We start from the raw sequence: 16,453 nt of genomic DNA, 5'->3' as shown, positions 1-16,453 counted from the left end.
TTTTAATAGCTATTTCTCTAACTTGTCTTCTGGTAATCGATTACAGTGTCTGGTCATCGATTACCAAAGCCTTACATGTCTTGGAATCATTTTGTTTTGAGACAAGGTTTGATCTTAAACTAATCTTGAAGCAAGGCTTTGTTTGTTGAAGCAATCTTGTATTAATCTTGAAGCAATGTTTATCCTTTGAAGCAGCCTTGTTTGATTCTTCTTTGACATCATCAAAATTCATGTATTCATATATTTACAATAAGTTTGATAGGATTTATGATATGATAAGAAAAAAAATATGTGAAAAAATATATGTTAATAATTGTGTAAAAGAATGTAAGGATTGAGTTTGATCTATTACTTGTTATAGATTTTATTTTATTTTACTTGATTTAATCTATTTAAAAGTTTAATTTAATCTATTAATCTATTTAAAGATTTATATTATATTAAAGTTTTTACATAAGTCTAATTTTTCTCTATATTAGATAATACACTCATCTTAAAATGTAATAGAAGTATCATCTTAAAATTGTTTTTTAACATTTTCTTTTAAATCAACTTTATTTCATTTTAAACTACAAATAAAATTAAAAGAAATAACAAAATAATTCAAAATGTTCTCAAATTATAAATTATTTTTCAGTTTAAACAATTTAAACATATAGATAATTAAAAAGGAAAAAAATAAAAAAAAAACAATTTAAAAAGCAAAAAAGTTATAAAAGAAATAACAAATAAAGCACGTTATGAAATCGATTTCTGAAAAATTGATTTCATAAGGTAGATTAAAAAAAAATCACGTTATGAAATTAGTTCCCGGAAATTGATTTCTTAATGTGAAGTGTAATTTGTATAATCAAGGTAAATAGAGGTTCCTCTACAAACCATTTGAACAAAAATTGATTATTATTGTTATACAGTTGAATTTTCTGCTTGTGTTATTTGCATAAATAATAATTTTATTTGTATCATTTATGTGAATAACTCGCTTATTATGTTTTATTCTCTAAAAATGCACTTTAGAGGAGTTAAATCCAACTTTAAAATAATAATAATAGGATCCATGCATATTTGTTAGTCATAATTTACGAAGCTGTGTGCACCAGAAAGAAAATAAAAAGATCATTGGTCTTTTTAAAGTTCAAGTCTTGCTTAATTAAACTTCTAAACCAGCTTTGGCATGAAATATCCAATCACTATTTAAAATAATCCACCTGCATAGCGAGATAATGCTTTTTGGTCATGCTTATTTCTTAATGGAATTATTCTTTGGAATTATTTTTTAATTCACTTTGTTAATATATAATTTGGTAATTTATAATTTTCTCATTTACTTTGTTAGTTAAATAATAAAAAATTTGGTATTTTCAAACTATAATCAAAATTAGTATTAAATGAAAATTAAAAAAAAAATCAGATTTTAGTATTCTATATTTATAGGATTTTGAATTGCTCCTAGAGTAAGAGTCCGGGTTCATTAATTGAATATATTCGACTTTCTTAGAGTCTTTCTCTAGAAAAGCAATTCAGGTTTAACATCATTTTAAAATCTTTTTTTTTTTTCTCATAATTTTAAGCTTTTATTACATACTAATTTTAAATTTTACTTAAGTTTGAAAAAAATCCTCCATTCTTGACATTCCCTTTTAGTTTTAGTATCAATATCAACGTTACGGATCAACCTTAAGCATCTGATACTTAAGTTTTATTCACATAAAAAACAAAAAAAAATATTTTTTAACAAAAGTGTATCACTTTTAATTGCTTAAGATTAATTCTTGGAAGTTAATATTAACAAAATCTTTCATCTTTAACAAATACGGAGCCATGGATAGCTTCTAGAAAATAACTCAGGCTACTCAACCCACTGTATACCTGACTTCATAAGTTCAGATCACATAGTTCTGAACAAGGTTTTAAAAAGCTGTCCATGATTGACTACAATATCAAGGATTTTAGAGTGCCTGCATATGCAACACAATCATAATTTTCGCCATATCAGCCGCATTTGGAAGTAATTTCCCACAATTTCAAGAAACAACGAAATCCTAAAATGGAATGACAATGCCCTCTATGAACACAAAATACATATTTTTTTCAATGCACATTCTTATCGAATAAGCAGAATACCAAGAAACAAGACCACTAACCTTGTCCCTGCCCAAGAATTAAAATCAGTCTCATCCACATAAGGGCGCCATAAGCGCTATAAATTACAGCCATAAATAAACAGTCTCGTATAGTCTGTATGCAAACTAAAAACCCTTGCATCTCCATGTTAGTGTCAAGCTACAATCTAGAAATGGAAAACTAGCTAAAAAGAAGGACTCACTGAGATAGGGGAATAAAGAGAAGGATGAAGAAGGCTGACCAACTGTGTCGGGTGATTTTGGACAAATCTATATTTTCCACCAATAAAATGTGGACTTGGTCAGTAACCTATCAAAACTGTGCCACAACCATGATGCTAATAATGAACAAATGGAGTCAAACGGTTTTATCACCCAGCAGCAGTGTATGCCACCAGCCACAGGCAACATTTCTTGGCCGGCAACCAGCAATAGAAACTTGACCAGGAATGTTTCTGTCCACAGAATCTCCCAAACCAAGCTGTCCAGGAAGATAATCATAAGAAATAAATAAACCTAAGCAATTGTACTACCAAGGTTTTAAAAAACGGTCTACAACCGTGATTTTGGGTGTGGTCACAACTACAACAAGACCACAGTTCAGCCACATTTATTCACTATTCACAATTTCCGCAATATCAAATAAACACAACAAAACCGTGATTGCAACCAAAATTTAAAACCTTGATTATTACTTAACTTGAAGGAGTTCTTTTGGATAATGAGAATACCTGACCATATTTGTTCCACCCCCAAGTGAATAGGTGACCATCATCTTCAATATGATAAACAAACGAACAAGTACGAACATGTGCAAAACATGAAAAAGTTTATAATGTAATTAGCGATGAGCAAATTTCAATTTTCATGGAATTTACACAACCTACTTTTTTCTTGTGAATAAACAATGATGGTTTTTCATCACACTCGGAGGCTTCAAATAAAGGTTCTGGTCAAGATCTCAAAGTAAAAGATACTATTTGAAGGATGAAACTAAGCAATCTCATGTTTGAAGCATGTACATAAACCATCATAGATGAAGTGGTTAGGAAATTAGCAGAGACCAAATAATGATTATTGGCACAAATCCTTTTTGTCAATTCTCTAATGTGACTAAGCCATATGACATTATCAAAGCATGCAAATACTAAGATTGGTTTTAATTTTAAAAGTTCCCCTGAAAAGCACATGGTAATGGAGACATACCTGTTAGCAAAGCACTGTGACGGGCCCCACAAGAAACTATACTAGAATGCTTATTCTCAAAACGGGAAGCATCCAACTGTCTTGGTGAAGTCTGAACAAGTTAAAATTAATCGCAAGTTATTTATCACGGAAAAAGAAGTACTTTTCATCTATTTTGGAACAGTTATCTAAACCTTGACAAACAAAAAATCTGAATAAGGAAATATTGGGCTTGAAAATCAAAATATCAGTAAGACTTGACACAACATAACCACATTATAGGCTATAGACAGCCCAAACTTTATAATTGGGGAGTTTTACTAATCTCTTTACCCATCGTTAGGTTATACCTAAAATTTTGTTGAACCGTTTACTTGATTTTTTTTAATTATGTTTGTGTAGTTATTCTATTTATTAATGGAATTTTTATTTTAAAGTCATAATGACTAGTGTGTAGCTTTATATTTTAAGGAAATGGCAACAAGTTAATAATAGTGGACAGTTATAGAAAGTTGTAGGCTCAAGGAAAAGAGCATAAATTTTATTGAGTTCATTGGTGATATCTAAATGACATGCTGTTCCTTGAGGTTGCCTCCTAATATAGCTCTCATTTATATCTATCTTGTCAAAATATTTGTTAAGCATATTGATTGTTTCATCTCAAAATACATTTTATGCAAGTATGATGACTAAATCACAACTTCCACTCGCAATTTAAAATTATTTTTAGATTTGCAAATTAATATTCAAGTTTATCATCATCTATGAAGCATGGATATGTGTGCATTTCCTTTCCTTCAGATATCAGTCTTAGATATGTGTAAACTGATCAATATGCTTAGATACTTCACCAATACTTGGATTTGTTGGGACCTGTTTATCCGAACATATACCTTGGTGGTCTCCAACTTGTCCTGTGATGGTTAATGTGTTCCTGGTTCCATAGTCTGCAGCTACACAGCCACAGGTGGGTATCCTATAATTGTATGTAGATTAGCCTATAATGTCCTTTAGTAAGGTATTGAGAATTTCACTGTGTTCTGGTAGCCGATTGTGTTTAGGATTTTAAAAGAAAAATTATTTGCTTCTACAAGTATAAATGTTATGTAAAGTAATGTATTATGAAAATTTTATACTTTGAAGCACTTCTAATTTCTATATGAAAGGCTTGCCAGGTTGAATAGGATTTGGTATTTAGCTTGTGCACCAACCGGGTACCTTGAGCCTTGACGTGTGTTGTGACAAAGAGAACAGTTATTATAATTTTACTATACAGAAGTAATCAACAATGCGATGCATTTTTAAAAATAATGACATCAAGTCCAGAAACCTTAAGGAGATACTAATGTCAATTTCCATATAAGACTGTCAGTTAATAACATGGGTCCTATCTAACACTATTTTTTCCAAAAGCTTCTAAAAGCATTTGTATGTTCAATATTGTTCTAATGAAAACAAAGTGATCTGATAATTAAGGAAAACATACCTCAGGCTGGTCAGTACCAGTACCCAATTGTCCAAACTGATTGCCACCAAATGCATAAATTTGACCATTTACAGTAACACACAATGTATGCCAAAGTCCAGCAGCAATTTTTTCCACTCTAGTTCCCAATAAAGAAGGAACTAGAGTTGGTCTCAGCTGATCCACATTATTCCCTTGTCCGCACTAGATGAAATTCACATGCAAAGTAAAGAAATTTCAGATAGGGCACTTAATGCTTTATAAAAAAAAATTAAGAAATAGGCCACTTAAATGCTATACAAGAGTACTAAATAATTATAATATGATTTTCTCCCTCTGGGTAATTTTTATTGACTGGAAGTTTATTACATTAAAACCCAAATGGATTGGGATCGATTATGCAAAGGCAATTCCGAATTGAGATCATGTCATGTCTGACACATATTGGTCACTTCAACACATTGGATGTGATGACGGTGACAATAATAAGAAACAAATTTGGATCCTCTCTCCAACAAATTTGAAATGTATCTTTTGGACTAAAGAAAAATAAAATTAATATTTGCTTCTCATCCAAAGCTTTCTAGACATTTAAAAAAAATATCTCAAACAAACTTACTGACAATCTCTGAAGCAAGATACTTACTGGAAAAAGTTTAATGGACACCTCTTAATGAAGACACCAAGAGAGAGACAAGTGATTGATATGACTAATGATGTGATGTGAGAGATACGACACAATCCTACATTATTTTCTCAAACTTACTTGTACCCTAATGAAGCTGCAACTTGGGATAAAATTAGGTATACTTTGCATACTAATTAGATCATCACCCCTCCAAAATGACAGTTTTTCAAAGGATTATTTTATTTACTCAATTTTTCCATGATTCTATCTCCTGAATCAAAACCCATTCATCGTTACTTATGAGATGTGAGATGCGAGCTTGTTAATTTCTTCCTTCACATTATTTAAAAAGTATATTAGTTTACTATGCCTTTAATTATTAAAAATTGCATAATTCTTTATCCGCATCCATACTGGAACCAGTACCGCACCCATATTCATGAAACATAGCATATAATGCTTTTTAATTTCTACTCTACTCTTAACTCTATCCTCATATTTTAGATTTTGAGGTGAGTTATCATATCCTTTGACTAAAGTAGTAACCAAATCCAACCTTCCCCTAAGTATTAGTTTGTCTAATTAGGTCATCACATACACACACTAGCTGGAATAAATAAATAATATTTATTTAATGATCACACATACCAAATTTTAGAAACATTTAACATTCATAGGTATGTAATTTTACAATTTTGACATGTATTAGATTTTTTTCAAAAAAAAGTCATACAATAAAATAGTAGTTGATTCATGAAATATCAAATATAATTTAAATTATAAGTCACAGGAACACCTTTGTTTTTTCAAAGCCTTCCACAACACTTATCTAGACACTTAATTATATACTTTCTCCAAGTCAATAAAAACTTTATGTAGGTCTCTTTCTTTGTTTTGGTTCCTTTCTGGCAACCCCTGATAAAAGATAAATAGCTTATGTCGTAGACCTTCCTAGCATAACTCAAAATTGATTCCCTGCAATCTGGGTCTCTTCTCTTAACTTGCTCAATGACCTTTTTTTCCGACAATTTTGTAGTGTAACTCGTAAGTTTTATTCCAATGTAGTTTACATGAATATTAGGAACCAAAGTATTTCTACTTCACTCATTTGACATTTTCTAGGATTTAAAATCTCATTAAATAACATAGTGAAACAAATGAAACACTGTTCTTCTACACATTTCCAAACTTAAATAAGAATAACATCAGAACCAACAACTTTACCATTATCCATCCTCTTAGTTCTTTTACCTCTCACCCAATTGTGCAATAGTAAGCAAAGTTTTGTACATCCTCTTGGATTCTTAGTCCTTCCATATCACATGTCAATCCTTACCCCCGATTGAAAATCTTATAAAATTAGTTCTACCATGTCTCTTTGAAAACCCTTGCTCATTTAAAACTACATTCAGATGCCAAAGCAACGACTCCAGCTAGTTTAACATTGTACTCAAACCATATAACACATTACTTTCGAATAACAGCCTAACATTAGCTCTCGTTGTTTGTTGTGTGTCCCCGGCCTAAGGAACCCATAATATTAAAAATGTGAGAGATTTCAATGTGTGCAAGTTCTATCTCATCCTTGGCAGCAAAAATAAAATGCCATTCATCTAGGCAGAAGATCAACATGGAAAACCATTAAAAAAATTCCAACAACAGCAGACTCACCTGGCCATACAGTCCCCAGCCGAATGTAAGAAGAGCCCCAGCATCTACAGAAAGAATTTTTAAAAAATTGTTACAAATTATGACTGTTCTTAATCACTAACTAAAACATGCATCTCTTTCAACTACATTAAATGAATATAGATTTAGTAACTGATTACAATTCTCAAACTGAATTTAGCGTTTGTAATACAACACTCATACAATTTTATAAACATTCAGAGATGCCTTTGCAAGGCTACATGACAGCAGTGAAATCTGACCTGTTATCACGACACTATGTCGACCGCCACAAGAAATGTCCATCACATAACTTCCAGTAACATTTGACCCTTGAGCTCCAGCACCACTTCCTTGATGAAAAGCTGATGATTTATCCTTCCCAGCAGACTCAATACAAGGTATAAGATGAGGGGATGATACCATCTTTACCCGAGAACCCAATCCTAGCTGTCCTTCACCTCCATAGCCCCAACCCCAGACCTGTCCCACATCTGAAAACTTCGGTAAAAATATGATGCATCAGGTGTCTTGCTTTACATCAAAAACCTTCCATATCTTCATACTTCATTGAACCTACAAAACTACATAATGTAACCACAAGAGCCAACTATCCCTAGATTCTCGGAATCATTATAGTACACTAAAGATATATACAAAGTGAACTACCTGACAGTGCCAAGGTATGCCGCCCTCCAAGTGATACAGAGGTAATTTTCACTCCATTACCAAGGGTCACAAGAGAGGGGGACACAGTAAAGAATTCATCTCCAGATGCTTGACTGTCAGAATCCTGTCTAGAGAAAGTGATCTTCCTACGCTTTACAACTTCATCTCCCACTTTCTTGTTGTCATGATGAGAATCTGATCCACTGCTTGTGTTTGAGCTCTGAGGGCTTCCTGTTTAATGTCTGAAATTCCATTAACTCCCTGAAATGAAATCAGAAAACTCTCTTTTTGTTAAATTATTTTTGTTGTATGAAAAAGTGTTGATTAGCACCTTGTTCAGCTATTGATGAACTTTGTTTCCCAGCAATATCCTTTTGGAGACTTCCCACAGTGATGAAATCAGTAATAACTTTCCCAGAAGGCACACATTCTTTCCAGCCCCATGCATACACCTCACCTTCTTCTGTAGACGAAGCAGTATATTCCTTAGCAAAGCATTAGTATCATATATTGGCCGTTGCTTCACAGGTAATCTATGAGGTGACTCTAGTTGTTCTTTAAAATATTATAAATGCCAAGTTGACTGAGTCATAATGATTAAGTTTAAATATGTTCATGATCCCTCTAAATATCATAAGCTTCCCATTCTGTTTCACATTTTTAAAAAAGTTGGAATCTAGTCCTTGTAGGTTGTTTTCCTTCCCCATATAATCCATCTATTAGTCTTCCATTTTACAACTTGTGATATTTAGAAGGACCAAAAAGCATGCAAAATATGGTTAAATAAGTTTAGTCTCTTACATTATTGGTCAAGCATGGCCCACTTTCGTTATTGCCTAAAACACAATTTTTGCAGCTAACTTAGAAAAGACTTTCTTTAATTAACAATTTTAAATGGTAACCAATGTACAAAAATCTATCGACACGCTAAAGTTTTCAACCATATTCCATTTAATGACACGTTGAACTTTCTAGCAATATTCCATATACATCATTTGAGATAAGTGTCTCCATATACATGTTTTACAAACTGTTAAAACTTTGTTCTCATACCACACATCTGCTTCTGTAATTTTCATATATACATATCAGTTTCAGATCTCATTGAAGGGAAGAAAAATCCTTTCATCCTATTTTAATTAGCATTGTTGGGTAATTATACTAATTAGATAGTTATAAAATATATAAAAATTGTTTAGTGATAATATATTTACAAAATTACCTCTATTAGTTAAAATAATTAAAAGATGCCACATATATTATATTCTCACTTTCCTGATTTAATACAGTTGAAGCTTTTGATATTTTAGTGAGTAAAAAGTTGTCTCACTTTTAGCTTTAGCTTTATTGCTTTTTGAATGACATATATATAGAGTACATAAGAAGAGAGAGACAGCTCACATACAAATAACCTAACCCTGTTGTCTCTCCATATAGAAGCAAGATACAAGAAATAAAGAAATATTCAACACTCCCCCTCAAGCTGGAGCATATAAATCATATGCACCAAGCTTTTGGAACAAATGTACTGAATTCTAGGTCCTCTTAAGGACTTCGTCAAAATATCTGCTGGTTAATCATTAGAATTAATAAACTCAGTGGCAATCTCCTTGGACAATAGCTTCTCCCGAATGAAATGACAATCAATCTCTATGTGCTTAGTACTCTCATGAAAGACTGGATTTGAGGCAATGTGAAGAGCAGCCTGATTATCACAGAATAACTTCATTTGCACAACTTCACAAAATTTCAATTCTTGGAGAAACTGTTTAATCCACATTAGCTCACATGTAACCATAGCCATGGACCAATATTTAGCTTCTACACTAGACCGAGCAACAACAGTTTGCTTCTTGCTCTTCCAAGAGATAATATTCCCTCCAATGAAGACACAATAACCTGATGTAGATCTCATATCCATAGGACAATCAGCCCAATCTGCATCACAATATCCCGATAGTTGTGTATTACCCTTGTCTTCATATAACAATCCTTGTCCAGGAGCTCTTTTAACATATCTGAGAATACGCATGACAGCATTCCAATAATCTACATGAGGATTCTGCATAAACTGACTAACCACTCCAACAGCAAAGGAGATATCAGGTCTTGTAATAGTGAGATAAATAAGTTTTCCCACAAGTCTCTTGTATCTCTCAGGGTCAGGAAAAACTTCACTTTGATCTGCCATGAGCTTCAGATTTGGATCCATAGGACTATCAACAGGTCTACAATCCTGCATGTTTGTCTCCTCCAAAATATCAAGTGCATACTTCCTTTGTGAGATCACAACACCATCTCCTGAATGAGCCACCTCAATACCAAGGAAGTACTTCAAATTTCCCAGATCTTTGGTTTGAAAATGGCTGAACAAGTGTTCTTTTAGCTAGACAATCTTAGTAGTATCATTCCCTATAATCACTATATCATCAACATAGACAATTAGATATACTCACTTCCCAGGGGATGTATGACAATAAAAAATAGAATGATCAGCTTCACTTCGTTTCAGCCCAAAAAGTTGAACAATATGACTGAATTCACCAAACCATGCTCGAGGAGATTACTTCAAACCATAGAGAGATCGATGAAGCTTACACACAAGACCATACTCCCTCTGAGCAACAAACCCTGGAGGTTACTCCATATAAATCTCCTCCTCAAGATCACCATGGAGGAAGGCATTTTTTGATGTCGAGCTGATGGAGAAGCCAGTGACGCATGACAGCCATAGCAAGAAACAAACGGACCGTAGTAATTTTGGCTATAGGAGAAAAAGTATCACAATAATCAAGATCATATATCTGAGTATAGTCTTTGGCCACTAATCGAGCCTTAAGCCGATCAACCTCACCATTAGGTCCAACTTTGACTGCATGTACCCATCTACAACCCACAGTCTTCTTGCCAGGAGGAAAAGGAACAAGTTCCCAAGTACCATTATTCTCAAGAGCCTGCATTTCATCAATCATAGCCTGTCTCCATCCAGGGTGATTAAGTGCCTCATGAACATTAGAAGGAACATTAAGAGAAGATAACGAGAAAACAAATGAAGAGTATGAAGGAGACATACGATGATAACTTAAGAAGTTATAAATGGGATGAGGGTTACGAGTAGACCGAGTACCTTTCTTGATGGCAATGGGTCAATCTGAATCAGAGTGATGAGAGGAAGAAGGATCCATGGTTTGAGGATTGGTTGGAGAAGGATGAGAATCACGAGAAGGCTCAGGCATTGTAGAATCAACTTGTCATGTCCTGTGTTGATAGGTAATAAGAGGTGGAGGAGCAACTTCAGGCAGATTTGGTGGAGAATATGGGACTTCACTAACATTTTGGTCAGAGTTATCTAGTGGACTAGGAGAAGGAATTGGAAGGACTTGCTGGAGAGAAGAAGAGTGATCCATGAAAGGTGAGAAGAAGGGTGTGTCTTTAAATAAGGTTACATCTGCAGACATATAGTATTTTCTTGTTGTTGGAGAGTAACATTTGTAACCCTTCTGAAAACGAAAATAACCCAAAAAGACACACTTGATGGCCTTAGGGGAAAGTTTGTCTAAACTAGGAAATAGATCATGGACAAAACACGTACAACCAAACACTTTAAGAGAGACATGAAACAATGGATCATGAGGAAAAATAATTGAGTTAGGAATTTGGTTTTCAAGGAAAGATGAAGGCATTTTGTTGATTAAGAAGCAAGCAGTAAGCACTGCATCTCCCCAATGGTGTATGGGAACATTGGAATTTAGCATTAGGGAACAAGCAATTTCAAGAAGATGACGATTCTTCCTTTCTGCTATATCATTTTGTTGTGGTGTATGAAGACATGTGGACTGATGTAGAATACCTTTTGAAGACAAAAAGGAGGACAAATCATGAGAGAAATATTCTTTAGCATTATCACTTCTAAAAATCTTGATAGTTTTTCCAAATTGATTTTCAATCTCTTTAAAGAACGACATGGAGATAGGTAAAAGTTCAGATCTGTTTTTCATTAAATAGACCCAAGTACATCTTGAAAATTCATCAATAAAAGTTACAAAATATCGAAAATCAAAAGAGGTAACACGACTTGGCCCCCAAATATCAGAATGAATGGTAGAAAAAGCTGAGTTACATCTTTGTACAGCTAGAGGAAATGATGATCTAACATGTTTTTCTAGTTGACAGGACTCACAGTTGACAGGACTCACATTTTAAGAATTGAAGATTCTTAAGATTAGGAACCATCATTTTCAGCTTTGGCAGACTTGGATGACCTAGGCGATCATGCAAAAATTTGGGTCTTGAAGTTGCAAAACAGGACATAGGAAAGTTGGGTTCTAAGTAGTAAAGGCCTCGTGATTCACGTCCTTCTCCAATCAATCGACCCGTGCCATATTCCTGAATCACAAAAGAATTAGCAATAAAGGTTATTGAGCAATTCATTGAACGAGTTAACTGACTCAATGAAATTAAATTATAGGGACATTGAGGAATAAACAAGACAGAATTTAACTTTAACGAAGGAGGTAATGAGACTTGACCACTTCCTTGAGACGCAACTTTGGAACCATTAGCCACTGTGACAAGGTGAGGAATTTTGGGAAAAGAAATGGATGAAAAAGAAGATTTATTATCAGAGATATGATCAGAGGCACCTGAATCAAGTATCCAAGGACTAGAGCCTTCAACTGATTGTGAAATACATGCTGTTGAAAAACATGGTACCGAGGAAGATGAAGCTTGGCTGCTGGATTTCTCAAATTTCAGCTTCAGATACTCTTGGTACTCCTCATCAGAAAACCTAGACTCTGATTTTTCTAACTTAGCTACCTGGGCTACTTTGTCAGGAAAGCCATGCAAGGAATAACAGTTTTCTTGAGTGTGGCCCATCCTCTTGCAATATGTGCATTGAGGACGTCCACCTCTTCCACTGTGGTCTCCTCTACTGTTACGATCTCCCCCTCTCCCACGAGATGCAACCATGGCTGATGTTTCCACCCCATCAGCTAGATTTTCATCTTTCAACACATGAGACACACGAAGCAGTCTAGTGATGAGAGAGTCCATCGATAGAACTTGGTCTCCAACAAGCACTTGATCACGCACATGATCAAAGTCTGAATGTAGACTCCTCAAGATAAGAACCATGTAGAATTTATCCAGCTTCCTATTCACTTCCTCCAGTGAATCACCCACAAGGAACCTCTTCAGCTCTTCTACTGCAGCCCAAGCTTTACCTATATGTGCAATCATGTCATGGCTAGTTTGCTTAAGGGCTACAACCTTCATGGTTGCATCAAACAGGCTTTTAATATCATTGGCAAAGATTTCTCAGACTTTCTTCCAGAAGGAACATGTTTTGAACGATCTAAGGATCTTCAAAACGTCTGGCTCAACAGATTTCCATAGAACAGCACAAAGTTTATAATCCAACTTTTCCCACTCAGACCTTTTATCATTTGGAACAACATCAACACCTTTCTCCAAGTGGTCGTGGTGGCCTTGGCCGAGAAACCACAGCTCCACTGAAGCTGACCAAGATAAATAATTCTTCCAGTTGAGTTTTGCTGTTGTGATTGTTGGAGTTCCGGAAAAGGAGAGAACAAGTCCAGACAAAGCCATTTCTACTCAAGAACACAAACCCTAAAAGTGGAAAAAGGAAAGAAGAGCAAGGCCAACACGTTCCACGTGTCAAAACTGAAAAATGATGGCTGGAATGGACTCCTGGGAGGCTGACGAGACAATCGGCGCCGGTCTGGCAAGATTCCGATGTCAGGAAGTCAGGGCATGGCGCTCACGCGCGAGAAGAAGCAGCGGCTGGCGGCGGCGCGTGGGTGGCCGGATGGCCACGCGACTTGTGGGGTTAGGTCGAGCTTCTCAAGACGCACCAAACCCTACTGTCACCAAAGAAAAATGGCAGCGAACGACGGCAACGCGACGGCGGACGACAGCGTACAAGATATATATAGAGTACATAAGAAGAGAGAGACAACTCACATACAAAATAACCTAACCCTGTTGTCTCTCCATATAGAAGCAAGATACAAAAAATAAAGAAATATTCAACAAATACCTTATATTACACTCCTTTTCTATCTCTTATCTTTACTTCCTATTAAACAAGTAAACAACTGCTTAATAACTATCATGAAGTAGCTTTACTTTTTATTCCTAGTTTATCTTTGCCTACAAATTCTCTTTCACTATGCTCAATTCCCAATAGTTATCAAAAGTTAAAACTCCAATAAGATTGTTTTAAACTTAAGCATTCACTCACTTTTTATTTATTTTTATCTACTTTTCCTTCATTCTGAATAACTCTCTTATCTACATTGCTCTTGTATCTTCTTATTAACTGTTAACTATTGTTAATACACAACTCAATTTCTTTAAAAGTAATTTCAATCAATTGAAGCACTTAAACAAAGTAGCATTATACTATATAAACAATCAATTTGAATAATCAAGTTATTTTGATTATTCAGGAGGTTTGATTTATAATTTTGTTTCACAAATGAATAAACAAAATTTCAAATAAAAAATTAGATGAAGTTTAATAAGAGGCCTCAGGCTACCAAATGTGTTCGGCCCCCATAGTTAGTGGTTACTAGTAAGCCATTCTTCATATATAGAAATGAATAAGGAGAAACTAGACATTGAAGCGAAGGAAGAGGGGCGGGGTAGAGAAACGGACAAGGAACTTAAGAATTTCAAATAATATATTTTTCATTCTGGTTTCTCTCAAAGTCTTAATAACTTTAATATTAAGTGTATGCTATTGATTTTACTATTTATTAAAATTCTTCTTGTTTAACCCCTTGCCAAAAAAAAAAAAACTATACAGAGAATGAGCCAAATGAACAACTTAACCACCGAATCAAAAAAGAACAAGAAGCATTACCAGTGACCGAAGCGCAGTGAGCCCAACCAGCAGCAGCCTTCACCACTGAAGCCTCAGTGGGAAGCTGATAAAGCCCTGGAATCTCCTTTAGAAAGCACATGCACCCATAACAAGTTGCAAAATCAATTCCATCAACAAATTCACACCAAAACCAAGCCCTACATTAGAACACTAACTGCATTACCCCATGCTTCCCTGATATCAAGTAGCTCTGCCCTTCATCGTCCGCAGAACCCCACGTTATGAGCTTCCCTTTCTCTGCACAAATCACAAATCGGCGCACAATTAATTAAAATTTCACAGAGAAAAAAAAAACAGTTCTTCAGATTTTAACAGATGAACCAGATTAAAATAAATATAAAATTCAGAATATGGTTCTAACGATTTCAGATCTAGAACATCTTCTTTGAAGTGGATTAAGTTTTTTTATGAGTTTAGTCATGATAGTGTCAACGGACTGAGAAATCAACCTGAGATGACCATGGCGAATCCGCAACCACCGCCGCACACGTCCTTCCACGAATCTACGGCCAGTGAAGGATCGGAGAGAGTCACAGGCGCCGGAGAGAGTATCGGAGACTTCTCCGGCGAGGCTCCGGGAAGGTATCCCCACATGTAAACCATTTTCTCCGCACGCTCTTCCTCCTTCACAACCACCACCTCCCTCGCATCCTCCACCGCTTCGGTTTCGTTCATGGCGAGGAAATCTCCGATCTGGTAAACGACAACACGGGGCTCCAAAACGCAGGGAATCGACAACAACGCTGCGTTTGCTGAAGCGAAAACGAAACGAGATGTTTAGAGAGGGAAAAAAAATAGAAAGGGGTTTGAAGTTTGAAGACATCGTATCAATTACAAGGTTATAGCGTGCGCCACGTCGGACGCTGACGTGGCGATTCGAACACTTGGCGAGATCAGGACCGCACGCGCGGATTGCATTGTTTGAAGGCATCGAAATTTCTGGAAAATGGAGGGGACCATTGCGTCGCGTTCGAGGGGCCTCTTCTGAGCAACGCGTGTCTGGTTGTGCTTAAGAGTTATGTATTTTAGCGATTAAAATAATGATATTTTGTGACATGATTAGCGTGTAAGAATATGATTTAATTAATGAAATACGATTAATTCACATTTAGGAATGTTCCGGAAGTTATATTTGAATTTTGAAAAAAGAATTTTTTTTAAAAAAAAGCTGCGAGTGTGGGCATCCCTTGTGGTTTGGTTGGATCTAACGCACGGACAGGAAACAGCCACGTCTACATGACATGTGCCAAATCTTTTTTTATTTTTGTTAACCCGCATGATGCTTGACTGCTTTCTCCTCTCTTACTCTTACTAGAAAATTTACAAAAATTATTTTGTATAAAATAAAGATAAATATTTAATTTTATATAATTAAAATTTATAATAAATATATTCATTTAAACATGTATGTGTGTATATATATGTTTATATTTTTTATAACTAATTTAAATTTTGATATAAGATTATACTTATAAAATTATTGAAACATAAGGTAAATTAAAATAGAGTGTAAAAGTATGTAATTCTTATTAAATTTTAAAATTTTTCTCTTATTTATATCTTTCTTTTGGCACAACTGAATGTTTTCTAAGAAAATATATTAATGGAGATAGACAATGAAGGAAATCAAATATATAAATAAGAATCATACCAGCAACATATTCTTTTTTTTTTATCACACACTCTCCTATTGATGATTAAAATTTATTAAAAATCATAAAAATGTATGGATACTACTCTATATTTAATAAATCTCATTTAGACTTATGCTAACACAAAAGAAAGTGGTTTAGGATGGTCCATTA

At 34.6% G+C, this 16,453-nt stretch overlaps 1 protein-coding gene across 1 annotated transcript; it reads right to left on the bottom strand.

The window, feature by feature from the left end:
- Positions 1-2,177: 2,177 nt before the first annotated feature.
- LOC100776320 (ultraviolet-B receptor UVR8) lies at positions 2,178-15,579 on the bottom strand. Its single transcript, XM_041011822.1, has 12 exons — positions 15,484-15,579; positions 15,098-15,341; positions 14,812-14,885; positions 14,655-14,712; positions 8,091-8,201; positions 7,739-7,969; positions 7,333-7,563; positions 7,073-7,116; positions 4,795-4,977; positions 3,330-3,420; positions 2,855-2,898; positions 2,178-2,604 (listed from the first exon to the last, which is right to left on the bottom strand). Exons 1-12 carry the CDS (start codon positions 15,577-15,579, stop codon positions 2,482-2,484), a joined length of 1,530 nt encoding a protein of 509 aa, XP_040867756.1. The 3' UTR covers positions 2,178-2,481.
- Between the last annotated feature and the right edge of the window lie 874 nt (positions 15,580-16,453).

The sequence above is a fragment of the Glycine max genome, chromosome 18 (genome assembly GCF_000004515.6).
Source record: "Glycine max cultivar Williams 82 chromosome 18, Glycine_max_v4.0, whole genome shotgun sequence".
Classification (NCBI taxonomy): domain Eukaryota; kingdom Viridiplantae; phylum Streptophyta; class Magnoliopsida; order Fabales; family Fabaceae; genus Glycine; species Glycine max.
The sequence above is the reverse complement of the archived record's forward strand: the minus strand, read 5'-3'. Positions and strand labels throughout refer to the sequence as shown.